The sequence below is a fragment of the Electrophorus electricus genome, chromosome 26 (assembly GCF_041902795.1).
Source record: "Electrophorus electricus isolate QZ-2024a chromosome 26, ASM4190279v1, whole genome shotgun sequence".
In the NCBI taxonomy this organism is placed as follows: domain Eukaryota; kingdom Metazoa; phylum Chordata; class Actinopteri; order Gymnotiformes; family Gymnotidae; genus Electrophorus; species Electrophorus electricus.
This window is the reverse complement of record NC_137522.1, coordinates 11,903,482-11,927,514: the sequence shown is the minus strand read 5'-3', so window position 1 is coordinate 11,927,514 and position 24,033 is coordinate 11,903,482. Positions and strand designations below refer to the sequence as shown.

Below are 24,033 nucleotides of genomic sequence, written 5' to 3'. Positions count from 1 at the left end.
CTTTGAGTTCTCGTATGCAGGTGTTCCAAACTTCCCTATACAGCCCAAATCCTGATGTTTTTATGATGTTGGATGAGATGTACTCTACATTTGCAAAGGTTAAATGCTGATATAACTCAGCGTGGCACTGCGCTTTTGCCAACTATCTTTAACGCACATCAGCCAAACGGACTGCTTTCTTGTGGAAAGTTCACCCTGCTGAGAGCAGTTTTACATGATGTACCACAGAGACCCTGACCTTTAAGAATTCCAAAATCTTCAGTCAAAAAAAGGGAATAAATAAATCAAACCGAATAAAAGGAAAGCCTGTTTCCTGAAGGTTTACAGAAACGCCATAGTACCTGAGGAGCACAAGAATGAACTCTGATGAATGAATGATGGGACACTTTTGTGGTAGATGTAGGTGATAAATCTAAGGGCAACTTTCTTCTAAAAGTCTAAACTCTGTAACTGTATCAGGCATCATATTCTGACCCAAACTTTTGCTGAACCCCTGGGTAGATCAACTGACTACAGCATTGCATTATGGGTGTAGACTTGGGGGTTTCTGTACACATACCCAAGTTTGCTTCTCAGAGATGTGTTTGTGGCTGGGATGTAATACAGCCAAAGGACTGGAAAAAGAGCCATGAAGCCACTGCATGATTCATTGTTTTCTCTGCTCTAACACACCTAATTGAATTCAGCTTTCACCCTTTTAACGAGCTGCGTAGGGTGTTCGAATGTGAAAAAGACCGAAGTTGTGCCATTTGTGTTGCTTTACCACCCCGGTATAGAATAACTCCAGCTAAAGCCGCAGACTATGCAAATGTGTGCCAAGAACGGACACCACCACCTTCATCACTGACATCTGCAGCAATTCAGAGATTCGGTTTGAAGTCATGTCATTAGCTAAGTCCAGTCGCATTATCTAAATGGGTAAACAGAATGGAGTGACGGCCCTTCCTTACTCATGCATTGTCATGCACCCCTGGCCTTTGATTTGGCCTGATAAACGTGCCCACTTCAACAAAGAGTGTGTTTGTTTAAGGCCAAACACACACCTGTGGGCAGGTTCCTGACAGGCACGCTCGGGGGGTCCAGTTCACCTGACTGTTTGTGTGTGGATGTGTGTTTGTGAGTTTGTGTGCAATAATTGAGGATGTTGGTAAGTTATGTTGGTATTGGGTTACCTGTAGAAATTGCAGTTTGCCAGTTTGTGTGTGTGTGTGTGTGTGTGTGTGTGTGTGTGTGTGTGTGTGTGTGTATATATATATATATATATATATATATATATATATATATATATATATATATATATATATATATAAATATATATATATATATATATATATATATATATATATATGGATGGACGGACAGATAGAGCTTTCACTGTAATTCAGATTGTATTTATATTGTATTCAAGGGGACAAATGACTGAGGATAACCTTGGAGAGACGCATTTTCACACCTTGGTGATAAACTCTGATGTTTGCTGACAAACAGTTTCACATGGTGACTGATGGCCTGTTGTGAAAATGAATCATTTCGTTGAAATGGTTTAACACTAGTGACCACATTGACGATCATCTTCGTCATCCTAACTGACTTTGATCAAGTGATAAGGGTCATGTATGGAAAGTTCAAAGTTTAAAGAGGCTTTATTGTCATTTCAGCTATATAGAAGTACACAGCAAAAACGGGACAATGTTCCTCCAGGACCATGGTGCAACACAAAACAACAGTGCAACAGACAACACGCTACACAAGCGCAAACAATCCAATACAATCCAATCTGAATTGGGATTGGAGTTAGCCAGAGTTCAGGAGTCTAATGGCTTCTGGGAAGAAGCTGTTGCACAGTCTGGAGGTGCGGGACCGGATGCTGCGGTACCTTCTTCCAGATGGCAAAAGGGTAAACAGTTCATGTGAGGGGTGTGTGGGGTCTTTCACAATGTTGGTGGCTTTTCGGATGCAGCGTGTTGTGTAGATGTCTGTGATGAAGGGAAGAGAGACCCCATTGATCTTCTCAACTGTTCTCACTATTCTCTGGAGGGTCTTGCGGTCAAAGACGGTGCAGTTCCCAAACCAGGTAATGATGCAGCTGCTCAGGATGCTTTCTACAGTACCTCTGTAGAAGGTAGTGAGGATAGGTGATGGGAGACGGGCTTCCCTCAGCTTCCGAAGGAAGTAAAGACGTTGCTGGGCTCTCTTGGTGATGGAACTGGTGTTCAGGGTCCAGGTGAGGTTCTCCGCTAAGTGAACACCAAGGAACTTGATGTTCTTGACAATCTCCACTGAGGAGCCGTTGATGGAAAGCGGGGAGTGATCTCGCCTTGCTCTCCTGAAGTCAACAACCATTTCTTTCGTCTTGTCAACATTCAGATACAGGTTGTTGACCTTACACCAGCTCATCAGTTCTCGCACTTCCTCTCTGTATGCTGACTCGTCATCAGCGAACTTGATGATGTGGTTGGAGCTGTGCACTGCTGCTCAGTCATGAGTCAGCAGTGTGAATAGCAGAGGGCTGAGTACGCTGCCCTGGGGAGCACCAGACCTCAGTACTGAGGTCTACCAGTCAGGAAATCTAGGATCCAGTTGCAGGGGGAGGTGTTGAAACCCAGTAAGCTCAACTTTCCAATCAGATGCTGAGGAACGATGGTGTTGAATGTTGAACTGAAGTCTATGAACAGCATTCTTACGTAGGTGCCCTTTTTATCCAGATGTGTGAGTGCCAGATGGAGTGTGGTGGAGATGGCCTCATCCGCAGAGCGGTTGGAGCGGTACGCAAACTGCAGGGGGTCCAGGGAAGCTGGGTCTTGATGTGTCTCATGACGAGTCTCTCAAAGCACTTCATGATGATGGATGTGAGTGCGACGGGATGGTAGTCAATGAGACACGACACCGTGGGACAAGGGTGCAGCTCAGAGAGATATTGAAGCTGGTCAGCACGTTCTCTGAGTACACGACCCAGGATGTTGTCTGGTCCAGCAGTTTTCACGCCTCACATCAGCCGCAGTCAGGCACAGCACCTGGTCATTTTGTGTAGGGATGGACTTTTCCGCTGCAACATTGTTCTGCGCTTCAAACCGTGCATAGAAGTCATTCAGTGCATCTGGGAGGGTGGCATCACTGTCACAGGAAGGTGGTGTTTTCCTGTAGTGAGTAATGGCCTGAATGCCCTCCCACATGTGTCGTGTGTCACCAGTGTCTTTGAAGTGTCCATGGATCCTCTGTACGTGTGCACGCTTTGCTTCCCTGATCACACGTGACAGTTTGACTCTCGCTTTTCTGAGAGCCGCTCTGTCACCTGCTCTGAAGGCTGAGTCACGGGTCTTCAGTAGCATGCGCACCTCAGCAGTCATCCATGGCTTCTGGTTGGGGCGTGTGGTGATGGTCTTGGAGACAGTAACATCATCAATGCACTTGCTGATGTAGACAGTCACTGATGTTGTATACTCTTCCAGACTAACAGTGAACGTGATCCAAGTCGTCTGCTCAAAACAGTCCTGAAGAGCAGAGATGGCTCCTGCTGGCCAGGTTCTCACCTGCTTCAGAAGCGGTTTCGAGCGTCTCACGATCGGTCTATATGCAGGGATCAACATTACAGACATGTGATCAGAGTATCCGAGGTGGGGGCGGGTCTCCGCCCGGTACGCACTGAGGATGTTTGTGTAAACAAGATCCAGCGCGTTCGCTCCTCTCGTTGCAAAGTTCACATGTTGATGGAACTGTATTTAGTCATTATGTGCAACCCTCCTGCCAACGGGACAAGAACCTGTGCCCAAGTCGTGGCTGGTGCAGGGAGCAACTTCTCCTCTTCAGCATCAGCCAGGGGAACTGCGTCACTGTAGAACACACCGAGCCGACCAGAGAGGCCTGCAGGCTGGACAAGCCCGGTGAACACCATGGGTGCAGCGTCCATCCCGTCCCTGACTCCTGTGGATGAGACACAGGGGAGGAGACAGAGAGGGGAATCCCCTTTGTGCTCTGTGCCTGTTTCTGTTTGTAGGTCAGAGGCAAAGGCCACACAGGCTGGGTTTGGGGTTCAGATCAAGATTTTGGTTATGAGGCGGTGTTAAGACTGTTTTAAGGGAAGGTGAGAACTACAGGTTGCTTTTCTCACAATCAGTACAGTCTGCCTGTATGTTCCCTGTCTAAAATGGTACAGGTAACAGTCTCCAACAACATACAGTTAACACCCTGTTGGTATGCATACTGCCTCCAACAAAACAAGTACAGACAAGTATGAAATCTGATTAGAATTAGCTTTGATGTCTCTATTACCATGAATTATGCATTATGCTGCATCTAGAGTTTGTGAAATATGGCTCAGCAAGAGATATTTTTCTACAGATGCCCGTGGTTATATAACATCATGCAGGCATTTTTTGTGCGAGTAGATTTTGAACACAGTGTACCGTAAAACACGGCACAGTGAGCTGCTGTTGGTGGGAACACAGCAATTATGATTGCCATGAACTTTGCACATCCAATGTGAAGAGCAGGCCAAATCTAGCCTTCAGGCTTGCATTATCTGCTTAAGCTTGTAATTGTCCCATGGCTGCCTCAAGACCATTTAGTGTTATCCTTGCTTAAGCGAAACAGACAACAAACACCATGAAGGCATTATGGATATCAACTTATTACAACAAACGTCAAACTATTGCGGAGTACAGATGACTCAGCAGAGACTCACAAGGCAAAGAGGCCTTTAAAGTCTGAATTCTACCCTCAAAGTGGAACGTCGTGGTTTGAGAGTATAAGCCTTAGAAAAATGACAGTGAGACGAGTTTGGTATGTAGAGGGGAAACTGTAAGCAGAATAGCTGAGTTTTCAAAGAATTTATATAGGCGGTATCCTACTATTTCTACAGCACAGAGCTATATTACAGCATAACACAACACTAATGATAAAGTAATGAATGTAGCAATTAAACATCACTTTCCTGGACTGACCACCTGAAAACAATTCTGAGTGGTTCACCACACATGTCTCTGGTTTTTATTAATCTGTCACGTCAGCCATGAAACAAGGTCAAAATATAGCGGGCCGTGCAGCCAGCATCGGCTGTAATTGTTTATGGAAATATACCCACAATGCTCCATTGCTCCCCGAGGAGTCCTACAGGGGAACAATACATTCCAGCATGAGAAATGGGTGATCCATACGTCAGAAAGCACTACGGTATTCTATTTGGAAAGCATGTGTCGGTTAAACACCGTTTACAAAAAGAATGAGCTATGTTGATATATCTCTAGATGTGCATCAGGGGACGTGGGCTTAACAAGCTCAACGATAAGAGAGTGTGGGGAGATGTGTTTGAAAAGACAGTGTCTTGCTTGTCACGGCACCATTTAGAGCCCATAAATCAGCAGACAGCAGGAATGATTTCGGAAGTGCTTTTTTGTCAGTCATTTTCGTTGGAATAGTCTTTGATTATCAATCAGGGATTGAGAAGACTGATATGGTGTATGTGGATGAAATTAAAGGCAGTCTAAGAGCACTAATGCTAATCTGGAATCAGGTCTCTTCTAAAAACACAGACATCGTCGTTAGATTTTAAAAGACAAACCACGATCCGGAGTTAGAGCTCATACACTGAGAACTTCAACAAATACTGCCCAGAATAATGATTTTCATTATCTTTATTATCTTTAATAAATGATTGCTTGTACAGTCTTTATTTTATTCATCTGTTCCTGTGGGCCAAAGGCAAATTACACAGGACATATTTTCTAAGCAGCTCTGGCAAAGATTCTTGTAATTCAAGGTAATTACCCCCCACTCAAGTATATCACTCACTCAGAAAGAAAGAGAGAGAGATCTGTGATCTGGACATCTGCAGTTCTCACTACACGTGGCACTGATTTGAGCTTTGTTGTCTTGGTGGGCCTCCACTGAAATGCATCAGCGTCAGTGGTTTGTATCGGCGGTTCTGGCTTATGGAGGGCAGTTTCTGCTGCCCCCCCCCCTCCTCCTCGCACTTTTCTTCCCAAAGCCTGAGGGCCTGCCAAGGTGCCAGCAGGTGGACGGCAGGCCCTGTTTGTGTGGTCGCCATTTACCATCCACCCCTACACCAGCCAGCACCCAAAATTCCCCCACCGGCAGGCTGTCTGGCTGGCGCGTGGCCCCCACCTCAGAGCTGTGCATGAGGCTCGGGCTCAGTGCCATACCCACCTCATCACGTGCTGACAGTCTGGGTGCACACCCACACGTACAGGCGCAGTAACAGGCGCACACACGCGCACACGAAGTTACGCCATCGCTGACGTCCGTCAGGCGGGAATCTTTACTTCGTTTTCTTTGTTTATCTGTTGGAGTGTTTTCTGTGTGGTTTGGGAGACAGAAATCCTAACATTCTGGCCCAGGACAGGGCTCTAAATTCATTCGCTGTCCTTCCCTCTGTGGCGCTGCCAATTCAATATGAACGACTGGAAAATACCCTGGAAGACTCACAGACACGCCTGCGCTCTCGTGGGATTTGGCTCACGAGGGCGCCCCTGATGTGGAGACCGTCGTGAGCTTGAGGAAATTAAGTGTGTATCAAAAGTTACATCGTTGTTTGGGCCCCGCTTTGCCTGGCAACCACGAAACAGGCCCCCTTTCTCCCCTCTCTGGAGGTGCTCCAGAATCTGCGTGCGCACAGCAGAGGCCGTGTGCCGTGTGTGTTTCCCAGCAGGTAATTAGCAGCGTGTCGCGGTCACACGCACCGGCCCCCCGCACGGCTCGCGTGCGCTGGGTTTTGCAGCTCCCGTGCTGCTTGCGGGAAGAAGGGGGTGCAGGTTGGACCAAGCGTGGCAGGAAAAAGCTGTCTGCTCCTCATCTCCATTTGCTAGGTGACGAACGAGGTGGCTGGCCTGTCGTAATGGTGACGAGCGGTAAAACTTTCACCAAGCCCAGCAGTTCCTGCACACCTGTACGACCTCATACAGAGAGCACACACACACACACAGCGAGCTGTTTGCTTGGACTGGGCTGCGTCTAGAACAGCGGGTACCATCTGCTCCCACGTCACACGCAGAACGGGCCGTCCCTGTCCGGTCCTGGATCGCTCCAGTGGCGCACCGTCGGCTGACCGCATGTTTCCTGTGGTAATGATTCAGCCTCCTTTCTCAGAAGCAGGGGGAGGAAACAGGGAGCGCCTGCCGCGGATGCAGCGGAGAGCCCGTTCCCATCGTCAGGCAGGATGAGGGCCAGGAAGTGGACCTCACGCCAAGAGATGACAAGGAAGCCGTGTTGCACCATGATGCGTCTCTGATGCACATTTACAGGTAGAGCACTAACGAATTAGTGCACTTCTGGGCAGACCTGATGAGGAACACAGTCGGCAAGGTGGGCACAAGGGAAATGTGATCATGGTGTTATGGGACGGAAAAAAAAAAACATACACAGCATAATGGCGATGGTGTAACCCTCGCGTGATGTCTTTAACTGTATCCCCCAGTCCAAAGGAGCATGATGAAATATTCCGAGCCTGCGCTGGCCAGGATGACTCCCTCATGTACCCAAAATGCGAGCGAGCCCGGAGCGTCTAGCACAGCTGGCAGCGCTCCCGCCTCGTCTGCGAGACCACCCACGAGCTGCAGCGCAACCCGAGACCTCCGAGCCAGCCAGAACGACCTGGCACCCGCCGCCAGCAGCCAGCCACAGCAGGGAAGTCATTGCAGTAAGAGGGGCCACACATCCTCTGCTTGGAATATGCTTTACTGGGAAGCTAAACTTAGCCCAGGTCCCTGTAGGACCTTTTTACAGACGTGGATGTGGCAGCATTTGAACCTTTTCAAATATATTGCAGCTGCATTTTTTTATAGTGATTTTTACATTTTGGCTTTGAGATAAATTCATGATAAAAAGAAATTACAATATTTCAATCTGATAGCGCAAAGGTTGGCCCAAACATTCTAATCAATACATGAACAAACACTGTAACTATGTGCATAATATTTCTTAATCATGTTTGAACAATTCATTTAAAAATAATTTCATGATGTCATAATCACACACTCCAGCAGGATATGTGTAAAACATAAAACAATTCATTATTCTGCACCCTTGCAACACCAGGCTGATATGAATAGCAGCTAAAAGTCTTACAGCACCATCTGATCTCATAGTGCGCAGAAACAATGGGATTCCTATAGAGTGACACAAGAATGGAGGGGTGTTTAGCTCAGTAGGTCAGTTCTAAAAGGAGTAATTCCATTCAGTGGTGATCAAAATAAAAGCTATTGTCAGCAGCAAGGAGAATGTTGACAGCTGTGAAGCACCTGTGTGTCTGTTTCTCCTGCGCCTACATATTTAGCCTACTGAGGCCAAGCAGTTGTGTCCGTAGGGGAAACGGCTTGTACCCCATGGACAATGCGTATAGTAAAATGTCCAAAAGGCAGGGCTAATCTGATGACTTCTGAATTTTAGTATGCTATTGTTCTTCTCTGGACATTGAAAGTGTATGATATCGACATGTGTGATTTTTTTTTTTTTTTTTTTTTTTTGACAGTTGCTGCATGCTGCTGCAAGTCACCAGAATGTTCTTTTATGGCTTTTACAAGGAACTAGGGAGTTGAGCGGAAGATTAAACAGACATATGCATGTGGGAGAATGAATGAGACAAACTGAATAACACGGAGACGGAGGAGGAGCAGATGACGTGATTCCGGCGGGGAGAGCAGGTGTCCAGGCCACCGTCCTGGACACTTGTTTCATCCTCACAGTCCAGACAGCCTGATGAGTGGAAATCAGCCTTGTTAAACGTTCACTTCCGCTTGCTCAGCTGAACTTTGGATCTCACTTGTGCCCCACAATGCACTGTGTATGGAGTAGCTTCAGAATTGTCAGATGTTGTTTTCGTATTTATTTGTCAACTGATGATTTGTACCCCGTGTAAATTCAATTGTGGTCGTTCTTGTATTTTACGTTATTTGTGTGTTTGGTTGAAGATGGCATTCATCACATTTTATTTCGCTCCTTTTTTGTGTTTTTCAGGGGATGAGAATGTGATTAGCACTCCCGGGTCCCAGATCCCTGGCAGACAGCACATTCCTTCTCCTCCGCAGAGCTGATTTTATACGCGGCTGACGGTGCTTTTCCAGCCCGGAGCCTTGTTCCGCTCCATGGACTAATCAGCTTAATAAAAGACGGCCTGTGCTACACGGAGGCGTCTTTACTGAGCTGTCTCCAGCGTGTCTGAAGGCCCACTTTGAGGAAGTAGCTCTTGGCGGCCGTGATGGCGGAGCGTGGCTCTGGGGTGGATTTTTTTTTCCCCCGACACAGGCGACCTGAATTGCAGTGGGTAGATGCTATCAGGGGGAGAGGGGGGTCAGTGCGGTTTCTGACGGGGCTGTATTTACCTGCCACCACTCCAGTGGTAATGAAAGAGGCTGTAGTGGCCGACCTCTGCTAAGTAATCGACGCTGTGTGTTTGCAGCCTCTTTGAAGACATCCTAGTCATCTGAGAAATTCCACTGTTGATAAACTTCACTTTAAGCACTACTATTAAGTGCTTTTCAAGCTGACTTTTTTAAACCTAAGCTACAAGGACTAAACTGCCCCCAGATCAGCGCATTACTTTCCACAGTGGTGGGTTCACATGAAATCCTATTGTACACACCGCATTCATACTGTCACTGGGTGTGATGTAACAGTAACAGGCTGCAGTCTTGGCCTCTGTGGGAAAATGAATCAATTCAAGAAACGGCATTCCCAGCAATTGAGAACTACAATGTGCACTATGTGACCTCACCATCAGAGGAGTGAGCATTGCCTGAATCATGCAGAACATTCTGGAAGGCTCCGCCCACATACAGTAGCCGAAATTCCTGACTATTACACGTCATGTTATGCTTCAGTTAGCAACCAAGACCAGCATGGTGTTAGAAAAAAAAAAACACACCTCCCCTGTGATTCGTCCAGAACCCCCTTTTACTGTAACAACTCTCTTCTGGTCAGCTGACCCCTGTCCTGACCGCAGAATAAATGCTTTTCGGAGGACAAAATGTCTGACTTATATTTCACCCGAGCTGGATACCGTTTCGCCTTTGTGTTCTGACACTGTGTTCAGGATGCTGAAGATCCACACCTTGGTCCAGGGCCTGGCCTGCCTCAGGCCTGGCTGCGGCTCTCCGCTGGTCTCCGGCGTCCACACCGCAGACGACATGCGTGCGGTTTGGCTTGGACCGCCCTCAGCTGCCAGGAGAAGCTCCAAGCCAAATATTTTCCCCTCGGCAGGTCGGCAGTGGGAGCCTGTGGGAAAGGGCTGGAGTTTACAGCAGTGGGAATATGTGCTGCCTGCGTTTCTCCTAGCTGGCCACGTTTATTATCCTAACCTCAACATGCAACAATACCTTCTCTCTCTCCTGCTCTTCGACTTTCTCTGTCTTGCATTTTATCCACCGCTCCCGATTGCTTTCGCTCTCTTTCCCTCTCTCTGTCTCTGTTCTCACTAGGTTACTTAACATTCAACCCACCATCCCCAACCCCCAAACCCCTCCCCACCTCACTCTGCACCCCACCTCCAAATGCTGCAGGGCCAAAACCTACAGGAGGAGAAATGGAGAGGCTTGGGCAATTTTTCTTTCCCCATCAGCAAAACATTGTCTTGTGAGTGCAGGTGGGCATCAGGAGGCTCTCCAAGGTAGATACTGGCCCCAAGGTGCTGGTTTGGGGTCAGCGTATTCCCAGTAATCAAAACCATATTCCATTACACGAACAGGCGGAAAGCTGGCCAGAGAGCCACGGAGTCAGGGAGCCACTCAGCTGAGAAGCCACTGATAGACTGAATCGTTTTGGGTGTTTCTCATGCAATTCCCCGTATCACTTATCCCATCTTCCTCCAATTCCTCCAAATCTTCCTGACAGACAAATGTATTATTAAATGTTATTTTTATTTCCACTGTTCAAAAATATATAATCCAATTCACCACAATATGTCAGGCAAATATAGCATTGAATAATCCAATTGAGTCTCAATTTTTCCCAAGCCCTAGCAGAATTTGTATGTAACCACATCCACTAAAAGACATAAATACAATTGCCTATTATAACTATTCCCCTTTTTCTGGGACTACAACTGACAAATATGTCACTTCCGTCAAAGACTTGCAATCCTGTTTTTCGATAGTCACTTTTTTTTCCCCATGCAATGTTGAATGACACAGTAATGGTGTTGCTTCATTCAACTCATTCTTTGTTGTCAGTGAAAGGTTTTTAATTTCATTCCCCAAATAACTGACACATCCAGGGGGTGGATCACACTGTTCCTGTAGCACTGTTCCTACCTTCGGGGTTAGATTCCATTCAAGACCGTTCTGTTCCATGTACCTCACGCATGTGTAGCAAGTATTAACGCCTGTCAGCTGTCACATTTCTGTCTCCATCGCTGCTCTATTCCAGCCAGCACTTCACTTTATGTGGTCCGGGTCCTTCCCAAATCTATCAGATAACATGTCCTGGCACCCCAATCTTCCTAAACTTTGGCACAAAATGAAAGCGGACCGAATCCCTGCCAGAAACTTGGCGTCAAATCAGTACTGCGTGGCTTGGGTATTTATTTATTTTTTATTTATGCTCTGTAGCTAGTTTCTTATTCCGTTTTGCGGGGCAGATATTTGGAAAGATGATAATGCCTTTGGGTGTTTTTCACTACTGGTTCATTCCCATATAATTTTCTGCCATTTTGGGGCGGTCCTAAGCAATCCTAAAAAACAAAAACAAATTAGCATTACATAAGCAGGTGGTCGCGGACTTTGCTATTCCGTAAACAATCCAAGAGAGCGCAGCTTTCACAGCAGCTGTGAATCAATGAAGAAACAAACTTCGCTTCTAAAGTGGCTTATAGTTATATTTCAGTTACTCGCTGAACGCGCAAATAAACACTGCACCCCTGCAACCACATTATAATGACATGTTGTTTACTGACTGGATGCATAAAATATTTCTGAATATATGCTTTATTGTGTTACATGTTGGGCTGCTACACTAACCTGATGCTTCCTCACACTGAAGGAAATTCCATGGCTATAGGACCGTCACTCACTGGTTGTACTTCACCCTTTTTGTTTTTCCCAGTGAGAACTTGCTTGAAAGCCGATTTTTAAATTTTTTATTTTTGGGTAATTAGGCCATGCGCCTCGACCAAAGGAGTGCAACTTGAAATGCTAGAAATGGCCTGGTACATTTAGCATGGCGAACTGTCCAATCACGCTCCATTGTCCGTCTCTGCTCGTTGGCGCGTCGCAGGTGTCCCTGCGGTTAGGTTTGCGCTTTCCTCTCCTTTTATCAATATTTAGATGCAGCAGAGGGAAAACACCAATAGCCTCTGATCTCCAATTCCGCCTCTTTAAACGGAGCGCATTAGGCCAGGAAGTGGAACCAAGCGCATAATTACGCGCCTAATTACGTGTCTATACCTGACGACGAAAAAGAGAGCGCAGCAAAACGAAAGAGGGAACTAGAGAGAGAAAGAATGAAAGGGAGCGTGTGTATTCAAAGCCCACCAAAGTTGAGTCAACAAAAAATGGCAGAAGGCTCTTCCATCTGACAGCGGCTTCTCTGCCGTACTAGAATTCAATGGAACTGTTTGCTCTGTCTACTTTGAATAGGGAGCAAAAAAAGCCACCTTCATGATAAAGGTCACAGTAATAACACACTCACAAGAGAGAAGCAGTGATGATCCTAAAGAGGACGCGGGAATGGCCGGGGAATGACAAGCCACGGTCCCGAGGAGCAGAGGTCTAATGAAAGCTCCTGTCTGAAACAGCGCCCTGGCCACCGCTAAGCCGGCTCTAAGTTTACTAACAGAGGACAGGCTAAACACTCATAATTACCCACTTTAGTGGGTGCAGTCTTGTAGTGTTTTCGTTTTCCAGAAGGCTCTGTTGTTGCGGTACCAAACACTGGACCAATCAGCTATTCCTGATTAAAGCTTTAAACCTGCAACTCAGACTGCACTACTGTGAATTAAGATGAATGCACTTTTTGTAGATAACCTGTTTTGCCTACATAATTACAACTCTTGGATGTTTCTGTTGAAATAATTTGCTTTATGGAGTGATTATTTAGTTTACTTAATTTTTTCTAAATGTCCTTTGGAATATACAACTTAGGTTGTCTTTGTGGAACACTGATCTATGGATATCTACTTCTAGGTAAACATCGGTCAGTAGAAGTCAACACTGAACTCATCCTTCACCATTTAAATCCGTCTGTGTTTAAGTCTTATGACTTTTGTTAGAATTGTTTTTGGAACACATGGATTCGTGTCCATTTTTGCATTTATACGTGGAAAGGAACTGGAGACTGAGAAACACAACATTACTTCTGGCATCTCCAAGATCAATAATCTGCACACCAGAAAGTACTCGACCTCTCCAGCTTAGCAAACCACACTGAAAGCAAGCACAACTTTTCTTGTTCATTTTTCTCCCATTTTCAGGTTTGCTACCACCTTGAGGACTGAAGCACACTGCTTCTAATTTAAACAGGTTCAAATACACCATCAGGACATCCAGAACCCTTAATTGTTCAGTAGCTCTAGATATGTTTCTATATATGATGTACATTAGCTAGTGTCTTTGTGTCTCGTAGACACACTTGAATGTGTCCACGAGTGTGTCTGTGTGTGCGTTTGTGTTTTGTGACTCCACAGTGTCGTTAAGTGTGCAAAGAAGATTAAAGGAAAGCAGCGTAGAGGCATATAAAGCGTGCATCTATGTTATAACATGTGCCTAGCTTCGTATTGGTGGTCCAGAGTTTGGCATGTAAGGAGACCCACATGGGACTCTAGATCTCTGTCATGCCACTCTGAGATACTCTCCTGCCCTTGATACAACACACTCACACTGTCTGCTTGACTTCACCGATTACAGCAAAGCCCGGAGTGTTTCCATAACTAGGCCATATAGAGTAGCGTACTGCCCCCACCCCACGCCAATCCACCCTTACTGCCTTGTCTTCTCAGAATGCATCGAGGCAGAATAAGTTATTTACACAGCAAACACCAGCGTTTGAATTCAACTCCAACCATCCCCTGAGTGTCACGGACAGCGGTAAAGCCAAACAGTAAAACATATCACTGTGTTTGTTCTACAGAAACAGCACCTGTTATTCTGGAATAAGTTCAGCTAATATCCCGCCATACTCTGCATTTCTAAATTCACAGAAACAACACCACTTTTCTAAGAAAGAACAACTCCAATAAACTGCCAGACAGAGTAGAGTGATGCTTATTAACACTCTGAACAGGCTATTGAAACTCATATACGAGGATCAAACAAAGGCCAGGCAGAGGAGCGCAAATTCGAATCTGACAATACACTGTTGGGTTTTGGGTTTGATCTCCTCTACGGTGATCAGAAGTCATGCTTCCTTCTCACTTTCCCGTCCATCATTCAATCGATACTCCAGTGACCTGCTACGGCTTTGTTCTCTCCTCAGAACTTTATCAAGATAATGAGCTTGACCTTGGCAAGGCTGATCTGGTATGAACGAGCAAACCACTGACGAGCTACAACAGCTTAAACGCCATGTTACCCTGGCAATCCGCGCGCCTCCGGGCTTTTCAACAGAGTTCTTTCGCTCATGTGCACTCTTACAAAAACACTCCTGACATGAACGGTAAGCCACAATCCAGCACATGGCTGATGATTGATTTTGTGATTCCTGCGAAAAACATCTCACAAATGCAGGCACTACAACGAGCCCTGCTCGGCAGCCCTCGGGGCAGGGAACAGCCGTTCCGACTGTGACCCCACAACACCTCTGAACGCATGGGCCAGTAACAACGGCTCGAGGGCTCCTCAGTGCACCAGGCTTGGCGACTGCTGGCTTGGCACGAGCCTAAAACTATAATTTGAGGGAGAAGCGCTATTTACAGTTGATCACGGCTGCGAGGCAGACAGCAGGGCAACAGTCTCGGGTTTCATTAAGACATGCGTGGTGGGAAAAGAGGAGGCGACATAGACGCACAGCTCCCGTGGCTGGTAGGGGAGGGGTTACAGCATGAACCCACGACCCTTCACATGCTCACAATCTTGTCCTGCACACCTTGGCGCTTGCTTTACTCTGAGCTGATAATAGATTTCACTCCAGGGCCTAGACGCGAGACCTTCTGAAGCACAGAAGCGCCCTCTGGTTATGGGGAGTGCGGTGGTTTTGACCTGCAATCGCTGAACATCTGAGCCACATGTTTTCAGGCAGGCATGGTTTTTAATAAATTGTCCCATGCTGTGTGGTGTTGTATTAGTTATAAAGCTGTTAAACATGAAGCACGAGATGTTTCCTTTCGGAGAATTAGGTCGCGACTGTGGCAGCTTGAACATGCTAGACAGTGGAAACGAAGGCACCTGACATGTAGGGACCTGCGGGTGCTCCCCACAGTGTAACAGTCCAGGAGAAATGATACGCAGAGTTAGTGGTGTCTGATTTCAAGTTGGTCTCGCAGGTTACCACAGGATTGGCAGCCATAACCGACAAGCATGACAAGCTCACCAGAGGAACTGGTAGCAAGCTCCAAGAATGCTGACGTTCTGATGTTTCATCGGTTGCCTAGTGACTACAAAATGCATGCTGCGTTATATTTATGCTTAAGGCAAGTACGTGTGTTTATTTTTTCAACAGCGTCGCCTTGTAAAGTTGAAGTCCACAGTGAACGTTACAGCTGAGTACTGTCATATTGCCACCCCGTTTTCATACAGACGAACACACATGCACGCACGCAAATACAAACACACGTAAAGCTGGGCAATCTACAGATGATGCATATGTAAGTTTGTGTGTGTGTTGTGTGTGTGCGCATGGCACAGACAACCCAAACAAGCGCCCTGCACAGAATGGTTCCTGCTGCGTTTCCTGCTCGGCCTGTCTAAGGGCTGTGTTGTGATTATGAGGCCTTTGCAAATATGTACCCACAGCACGAGTGACTCACTGAACAAACACTCACCAGCCCCCTCGTCTTTCTCTCCTTTGAGTGGTTCCCATCAAACGATCTGAAGGAATGCAACAGCGATGGGGAAATATTTCTACAGAGTTCAAGCTTGCCTAAGTGCCTCTTCTGGGGTTTTTTTCCCTTTCCCTATCGATTATACTTCCAGATCCAAACCAAAACAAACCCTCGGTTACTAGGCAACTTAAAACTTAACTTAAGTTTTTAGGAACCTGTTGTTGTCCTAGAGCATCTTGGCAGGATCGATTGAGATTTTATACCTCCAATCAAGTCTCATAATTGTTTTACAATGTCGTGGTTGGATACAATTTTGGGACTTACACAAAATATGTAAAACCAGTCAAAGAAAAATAACAACATCTCATGATGTCATTAACTGATACCAAAAGCAAGTCACGTGTGGCATAATATGAGTTGGAGATCCTAAACATAAGGTACAGCCTGGAGGATATTGGTCTACTTAAGTATTAATGGTACACATGGGTCAGACCTCTCTCAGGGACATGAGCTTGGGAAGGTATAGTTCCGTGCACGACCTGCATGACCAAACATTTAGCTAAGTGTGTTTAATCCCAGGGCTGGATACCTCAGCGCACTGCATAGCTCTCATATTTTTCCCAACCGAAATGTCCAAATTCATATAGGCAGGAGTCTGAAAATAACTTCTTGCGTAGAAAAACATAACAGCACATTTCCAATTAAAACCATTTATATATCTGATAGAATTTTTTTTATGCATGCTCTGATTAAGGTTTTTTTTTTTTCTGATGTACTCTGAAAAGCCGAAAGTGACAAGCAAAATTAATATTCTCATTTCATGACAAAGAGTAATCATTGGTTTTTACTTCTAGCTATGGTATTCATACTGTACAATAAGCCATTCTACAGCTTGTCATCAGTCTTCCTCGGATGTGACCTGGTGGGTGTACAGGTGTCACGGTGGAGCTTTTGTATGAGACACAAAGGACTCATTTTCTGCACACACGGCTTTTATCCACAGAGCCCCTCTTCTGCGTCGCCCAACACTCATGACATGTTTGCCCTACTATAATCTTTCTTCTTAAAACAGCTAAATTCTTGCGCAACTTGCGCCTTCAGTCAAATGTGGTAACCACTGAGCATCAGTGAATCAGGTCAGAGATCACGCTGTGGCAAAAGTACTGATCTTACATTCTAGCGCATTCTCAAGAGCACTGAAAGAGAACGATCAGATAATATGTCAAGAAACCTCAGCACAACAAACACACACACAAACACGCACACAAACACGCACACAAACACGCACACACACAGAAAGTAGGATGCAAATTTTGGTTCTCAGTTTCAGAGCTCTAAAGAGATCAAACGTTAGTAGCGTGCCGAGGATATTACCTCACTCGATGCTGTATATGTTGCGATGGCCACACAGTACGTGGGAGTGCAGCCAACGCCTTGCTAGTAATCGGCCATTGTTTGAACTTTGAAAAGGGTTCTGTATATACAGTCGGCTGTGAACAAGCAAAGGAACCCATTTACATCACATTTAGGCATTTGGCAGACACTCTTATCCAGAGGGACTCACAAAGATCTGCAAACTGCTTCATTAAATGTGTGTGTAACTGAGAACCAAAAGAACATTTCAGTGCAACAGTGCAGTAAGTGTTGTCATATTTACATTTAGCGTAGAAGATCTTCCTTGCACAGGTGACCTGCTGTCGCCAGTGCAGTGTTCCATGACTATACCGAGGTTTTCCTCACTGGACATCTCTGCCCCTGCTCCGCCTAGAAAGAGTGGATGTCAATCTTTTGTCTCTTGTACCTGGAGTGGGCCTACGAGAGACTGTATGAATCTAGCTGGGCCTGTATGAGCCTGCATGAGTCTGCGTGAGTCTGCATGAGTCTGTGTGAACCTGCGTGAGTCTGCGTGAACCTGCGTGGGCCTGCGTGAGTCTGCGTGAACCTGCATGGGCCTGCGTGAGTCTGCGTGGGCCTGCGTGAGTCTGCGTCAACCTGTGTGGGCCTGCGTGAGTCTGCGTCAACCTGCGTGGGCCTGCGTGAGTCTGCGTGGGCCTGCATGAGTCTGCGTGGGCCTGCGTGAGTCTGTGTGAGCCTGCGTGAACCTGCGTGGGCCTGCGTGAGTCTGCGTGAACCTGCATGGGCCTGCGTGAGTCTGCGTGAACCTGCGTGAGTCTGCGTGAACTTGCGTGGGCCTGCGTGAGTCTGCATGAACCTGCATGGGCCTGCGTGAGTCTGCGTGGGCCTGCGTGAGTCTGTGTGAGCCTGCGTGAGTCTGCGTCAACCTGCGTGGGCCTGCGTGAGTCTGCGTGGGCCTGCATGAGTCTGCGTGAGCCTGTGTGGGCCTGCGTGAACCTGCGTGAACATGCATGGGGAAAAAAGAAGAACATATATATATATATATATATACATACATACATATACATCCATAAATACACATATAAACAACAACATAAAAACAAACTATTGAGAACTTTGGTATATTGCATAGAAGTAACCAATGTCTATGGCACACTAAAAAAAGAACTGTATGAAGAGAAGAGTGCTTGGCCGGATTAGCTCCGGGTCACAGCACACGCTACAGCTGCCCATCAGATGCAGCAAACACAGTGACAGGCATCTGAACAGGCAAACATGACATTGAGTGCCGGGCTCAATCTCACTACTACAACAGTACATGTACATGCATCATCTTAACCATTCGTTTTGATGAAAGAGTCTGGGCTTGTTTGTGTCCAACAGAACCATGTCAGAAGGAAAACACACCGAAAAAGGCAACGTGAATTTGCCATAAAATATATTTGTATCAGCGATTTTGGAAGAGACCCAAAAAAGTCAATAAGGATGTTAAGCATATATATATATATATATATATATATATTATGTGTGGTGATGATGTAGGCTATTATACTAATGATTTGTTGACTCAAAACCCGATGAGGTGATTGAGCCACCTATTTGCTTTGTCTTTGACAGCCGAGACTAATGATAATATTACCACCTTTCTGTTACTGCAATGCTATTGCTTAACGAGACATTCCTTAGACACTGTGGTCAACACATGATCAGTTAATCCTGGAAATGACTTCCATTGCAGAGATGAAGCACAACTTGCAACCTATTAGTAAGAAACCACCGTAAGAATTTAGCCGATAATGCCAGAGATAACCTGGACTGAATCTGGAGGTACAGCGCAGCGCACTTTCTCCCTTCTAGTTAGGACAAATACTGTATCGATCCCTGGGACCAAAGCTCCGTGCGGCGCAGACGTGTGCTCAGATGAGCCCAAATGCAGCCAGTGGTTCCAGATCAAAACACGGCGCTGCAGCATGGCAGACAAGGCCATGTGCTATCACCGTCAGCGTTTCCGCAGTCTTCACAGAGGTCACCAAAACAGAGCTCCACGATGCGGTGTCCCTTAACAATCGACTATCAACAGGAAACATCTTTCGCAGAACAGGAAGTGCTACTCTCTAATTGGCCTGATGTGATTCAGTGAGGCCCTTTTTCACAGCCAATAGGAGTGGGCTTATTTTGGGAACCGCTATATAAGCAGGTCGTTCTGACCAGGCACAGGGCTATGGAGGCCGCATACAGAGCTCTCACGGACAATCGCCACCGTGAACATCACGCGTAAATACATGTTCAAAGAGGCTTTCAAAAACAGTGGCTTACGCTAATTTGAACATTTAACAAGATCGAAGACTTCAACCACTCAAAAACATTACCTCTAGATCTAATAAAGAACCCACTAAGTTAATAATTACTTGTTATTTCAACATATAGACCCTCTGAAGGCCACGTGATTATTCTCACTGACGTAACAGATGCCAGAGATAAACGCAGACATATTGTTTTGCTACCAGCGTAATATTAGCCCGTTTCCACTGCTTTGCTGATCAAACCAAATCGTCTGTCTTTCATGTGGCGTCACGCCCGGTGGTTCTGTAAATGTTTTCCTGCCGAAGTACAGCATGTGGCAAAGACAGACTGGCAGAATGAGAAAGGACCTTTTGGGGATCCATCAAAGGCAACGTAAAAAGCTGCAGGCGTCACTGTGAGATACGTTTACACGAGGGCTTTCAGCAGACGGGCCGTTATGATTACAGCGCAGCCTAAAGAGGCCAGAAATCGCATTATTACAGGGCCACTCAGGCACGCGGCCACGGCAACAACACTCCATCGGCACGATGGGGAAATCCAGAGGCCAGCTCATCGTTAGTTTAAGGCAGCTGCGCTATTCCGACCTCATCTGGAAAAGCACCCGGAAAACCAACGGCAAGGCGCTTTGGAGCAGAAGAGAAAACAGGCCCCGTGGTAGCCCCACCTACCATAACCTACAAACAGAGTATAACGCATAGGACATGTACTGTATTAAAGGCAGCACTGAAGCATTTTTACAGCTCTGATCACACTCAGTCATAGTGAGCTGCAGCAGTAGCTGTGAATGTGTGTGTGTGTGTCAGTGTGGTACGCTTGCATGCGTGTGTTTGGCACAGCAGGAAGAGACCACGTGGGGCTCCGACCTCACAGTGGCTTTCTGCATTGCCACTGCTCCTGCACACAAAATCTGCTAGCATCCTTTTTGCCCGCTTGCTAAACAAAAGAATTCCGCTGCTTGTTTGTTCTTGGAAAAATGCCACGCAAATTGCAGATGTCTCGCAGTTAACTAGTAGAACAGATGGACCGCTATGTTGGCTGATCATCTGTGTGATTTGATCACCATATGGGAGCAGAGAACTATATGAGCATGAAAGGCCGATAAACACCCAGCTCAGCGTCGCCCCGCACTCTTAAAAATCACCCTGAACTTTTCAGTTTCTTATTGCTGAACCTTGCTGCACGAAGCTGTGAGGTTTGGCCCACGTGTAGCTTCACACTTCTGAGAGAAAGCCGGTGAGAAGGTCCCACATACATCACCTCCTGCATCCAACCTCACAACCTCACAACCTCACATCTGTGTTTGGTCGCATTTCCCTAGACATGCCAGTGACAATGCTGTCAACAGCTCGTCATCATCAAATGGTGATGTCATCAGCTGTGGACAAATGGAAAAAACAGAGATGTACTTGTCCATGGCACAGCAGGCCAGGAGTGATAGGGAACAATCAAAAAACCTACAGCCTGTCAGAAATGCTGAACCTAACAAAACCAGTTTTTATAATTAGACCAGAGTCAGCGTCACAAAAAAAATACAGTCAGCTTGAACTGTTCTTAGGGGCTGGCATGGGCCACACGTTCTGAAGGAAGTCTGAATGCCAGTGTCCTGTTAAATCTTAGTTAGCATCTCATTGGCATGAGACCTGCTCCAGGCTGTGCAGTAGCTCAGCAAGCGCCGCGTCGGCAAACGCCGGCCGCTCTCGGACAGCCGCCGGCGGGCATGTCACCTGCCGCTTACGTTCGTCTACATACGTGACTGAAATCGGCCCGGTGCTGCGTGACGGAGCTGACGAGGCTTCTCATTTCTCTACAAGAACTTTGACAGTGTTCAGAGTTCACAAGAATGGGAAGTGGGATTACTCATCAAAGGGTGAACTGGAGGACAAAGGGCTTCCCCTCCGAGGAGCAACACGCGACCGACTGTGAACTGCACAGCCGGGACTTGCTGGAACCCCGTTCTCAGATTTGAATCCCGTTCAGAGACGGCCCACCGTCAAAGACTCTGGCGCGTGTCAACTGTGCAAATGCAACCTGTTCATACTGAAAGCGTCGCGTATGACTCGCACATCCTGAATCACGGGTTACCCCAAAATCTGGTTTGCTCCACGCCCTAACACAGCTCTGTACAAAAAAAAGAAAGAAAAAAAAAACTCGAGGAAGAGTAAACACTTTGGTTAGGTTGAGACCACATCGATGCTCACACCTTTTCTCCCTTGTTTTTGTGCACTTGGTGCTTGTCACGGGCCAAACCACTCAGGATGAAGGCAGAGCTCTTTATGCTTCACCACAGAGCAGCACGCATCAGAGAGTGACCTGATTCTCGGTGAACTGTGGCAGGTGCGGGCTACCAGTGTGGTATGCACAGCTGTTGGAAGATTTTACAAGCAATGTGCGAGTGCACGCATACATACACACCCACTGCACACCCACACTCGACGCACACACACCTGCCCATGTCTCCATTCCACTCTATGAGATTCACTGGAATATTTAAGCCACAAACCATTGACACCAAGGTGATTTTTAACACTGATACTTATCTCCGAGTTAAGAGCTGAAAGGCAGGACATCTGAGAGGGGCTCGCACCGCCGAGCTTGTTGGGTGGCTCTGATCACAGCCTGGTCAGCTGTTCGTCCACAAAATAACAACTGATGATAGTTATCTCACCAAATGAAAAACAAACATGTTTTTTTTCACCAGCCTCCAGCCCTCGAGCTTACCAAACAACACAAGACAGACATTGAGCAGAGGAAGATTTAAGCTTCCTCACAGGAATGCTGGGCTGAGCTCAGAGTGCTATGATGTAACACAGGGCAAAAAAAAAGAGAAAAAAAGTGTGGAGTGGAAAATGCACAGAGTCAGAGAGCCCAGATGCTTTTGCAAGATGCCTGCTTTTGCTGTTTGGAGGGAAACCATGGCAACGGATGGGGGGAAACCCACACAGCTGTTGAAGAGGTGAGGCCCAGCGCTGAGCTCGTAGGCCTGGCGTCCAATCACAGCTCTGCTCCCTGCCAGCCACGATTGGATTTCATCATCTCAAGTGCTCGGGATTTAATGTACAGCAGATGTGTGGCCAACAGGAGTTGGCAGCATTCTGACAGCAGTGGATGGAGTGATTCCCCCCACCCCACCCCACCCCACCCTTCATTGGTCCTCTCCGCAGGAGAGGCTGCTCTGTGCTGGGCTGATGCGAGGCTCCACTCCCCCAAAGCCACATTCAGAGGAACACAGGATACGCGGATTTCTTTTTTTTCAAAGAAATAATGATTGTGAATGATTTGTACAAGTTCACCCTGCAAAACAAGTCATTACATCAAGCTGCTGCCAATGGCAATAAATCGTTCCCATTTTGGCACGGTTGCTTTTGTGCAAGCATACACACGTGCGCACACACACACACACACACACACACACACACACACACACACACACACACACACACACACACACACACACAGACTCAATCCCACTGTAATCATACTGTCTGAACTTTATCTGGGACATGGTGACCAAAGAAATGCAGCACACATATTTGTATCCTTTCATCCTACTTCCCTGGCCTTAAGACACAATTCCCTCTAGAGAAGGAAAAAACAACACAAACCCCATCAGAACTTATCTCTGTCATCACTGTGAGCCAAAGATGAAACACACACACACACACACACACACACACACACACACACACACACCTTATCATGCCCATATGGAGTGTTTCAAGGAAAGAGCTTGAGCGTCTACAGCCGCTACAGAGCAGGGAGCGGCTGTACCACTGTGTGGAAGTCTCCTGTTGCACAATAGATCTGCAGCTGCTTCCCATAACCTGCAGTGCTTTTACTGGGAGGCTTCACTGTGAATGAGTGCAATAGCTTGACATTAGATCTTAATTCCCCCCACCTTTGTGTTTGTTTGAAACACACACACACACACACACACACACACACACACAGCCACACACCCACAGACAGACAAACACACACACACACACACACACACAGACACACACTGCCTATATGTCATTTAACCTCTGGCTTCTAATCACTATAAAAGTCAGTGACTATGCTGAGATTGCCGGCTGGGCCACTTACAACCACATTTTCAAACAAAAGCCATTCAGGTCAACTTTCTGTGGCGAAAGGATACAACATAATTGAGGGGACTGACTGCATGAACTTCCACTTGACAGGGACGCAAGGAAAAGCAGCAGGTGCTACTGACTGAAAGAAAACCACTAATCATCACTTTGTAATAAGTGCATTTTCCACTTCTGCTTTTGACTGTGGCCTGTTCCTGTAGGCTACTGTAGTGTAGATGCAAACCAAACACATCCGATTAGCCTTGGTGGTAAAACATATCTAATAACTCATGGTAGAAAAGACTAAGGTCTTGCCACACTTCCCAAATTATAGAAAACACATTCCTCCTCACAGGGGCCACACATTAATCTGTCGCCCAA

General features: G+C 46.6%; 1 protein-coding gene across 1 annotated transcript; it reads right to left on the bottom strand.

Annotated features, from left to right (window-relative positions):
- Positions 1-1,641: 1,641 nt before the first annotated feature.
- LOC145653919 (uncharacterized) lies at positions 1,642-19,123 on the bottom strand. The gene is made up of 3 exons (XM_081708625.1): positions 18,202-19,123; positions 17,577-17,683; positions 1,642-10,224 (listed from the first exon to the last, which is right to left on the bottom strand). Exon 3 carries the CDS (start codon positions 2,395-2,397, stop codon positions 1,795-1,797), a length of 603 nt encoding a protein of 200 aa, XP_081564751.1. The 5' UTR covers positions 2,398-10,224; positions 17,577-17,683; positions 18,202-19,123; the 3' UTR covers positions 1,642-1,794.
- Between the last annotated feature and the right edge of the window lie 4,910 nt (positions 19,124-24,033).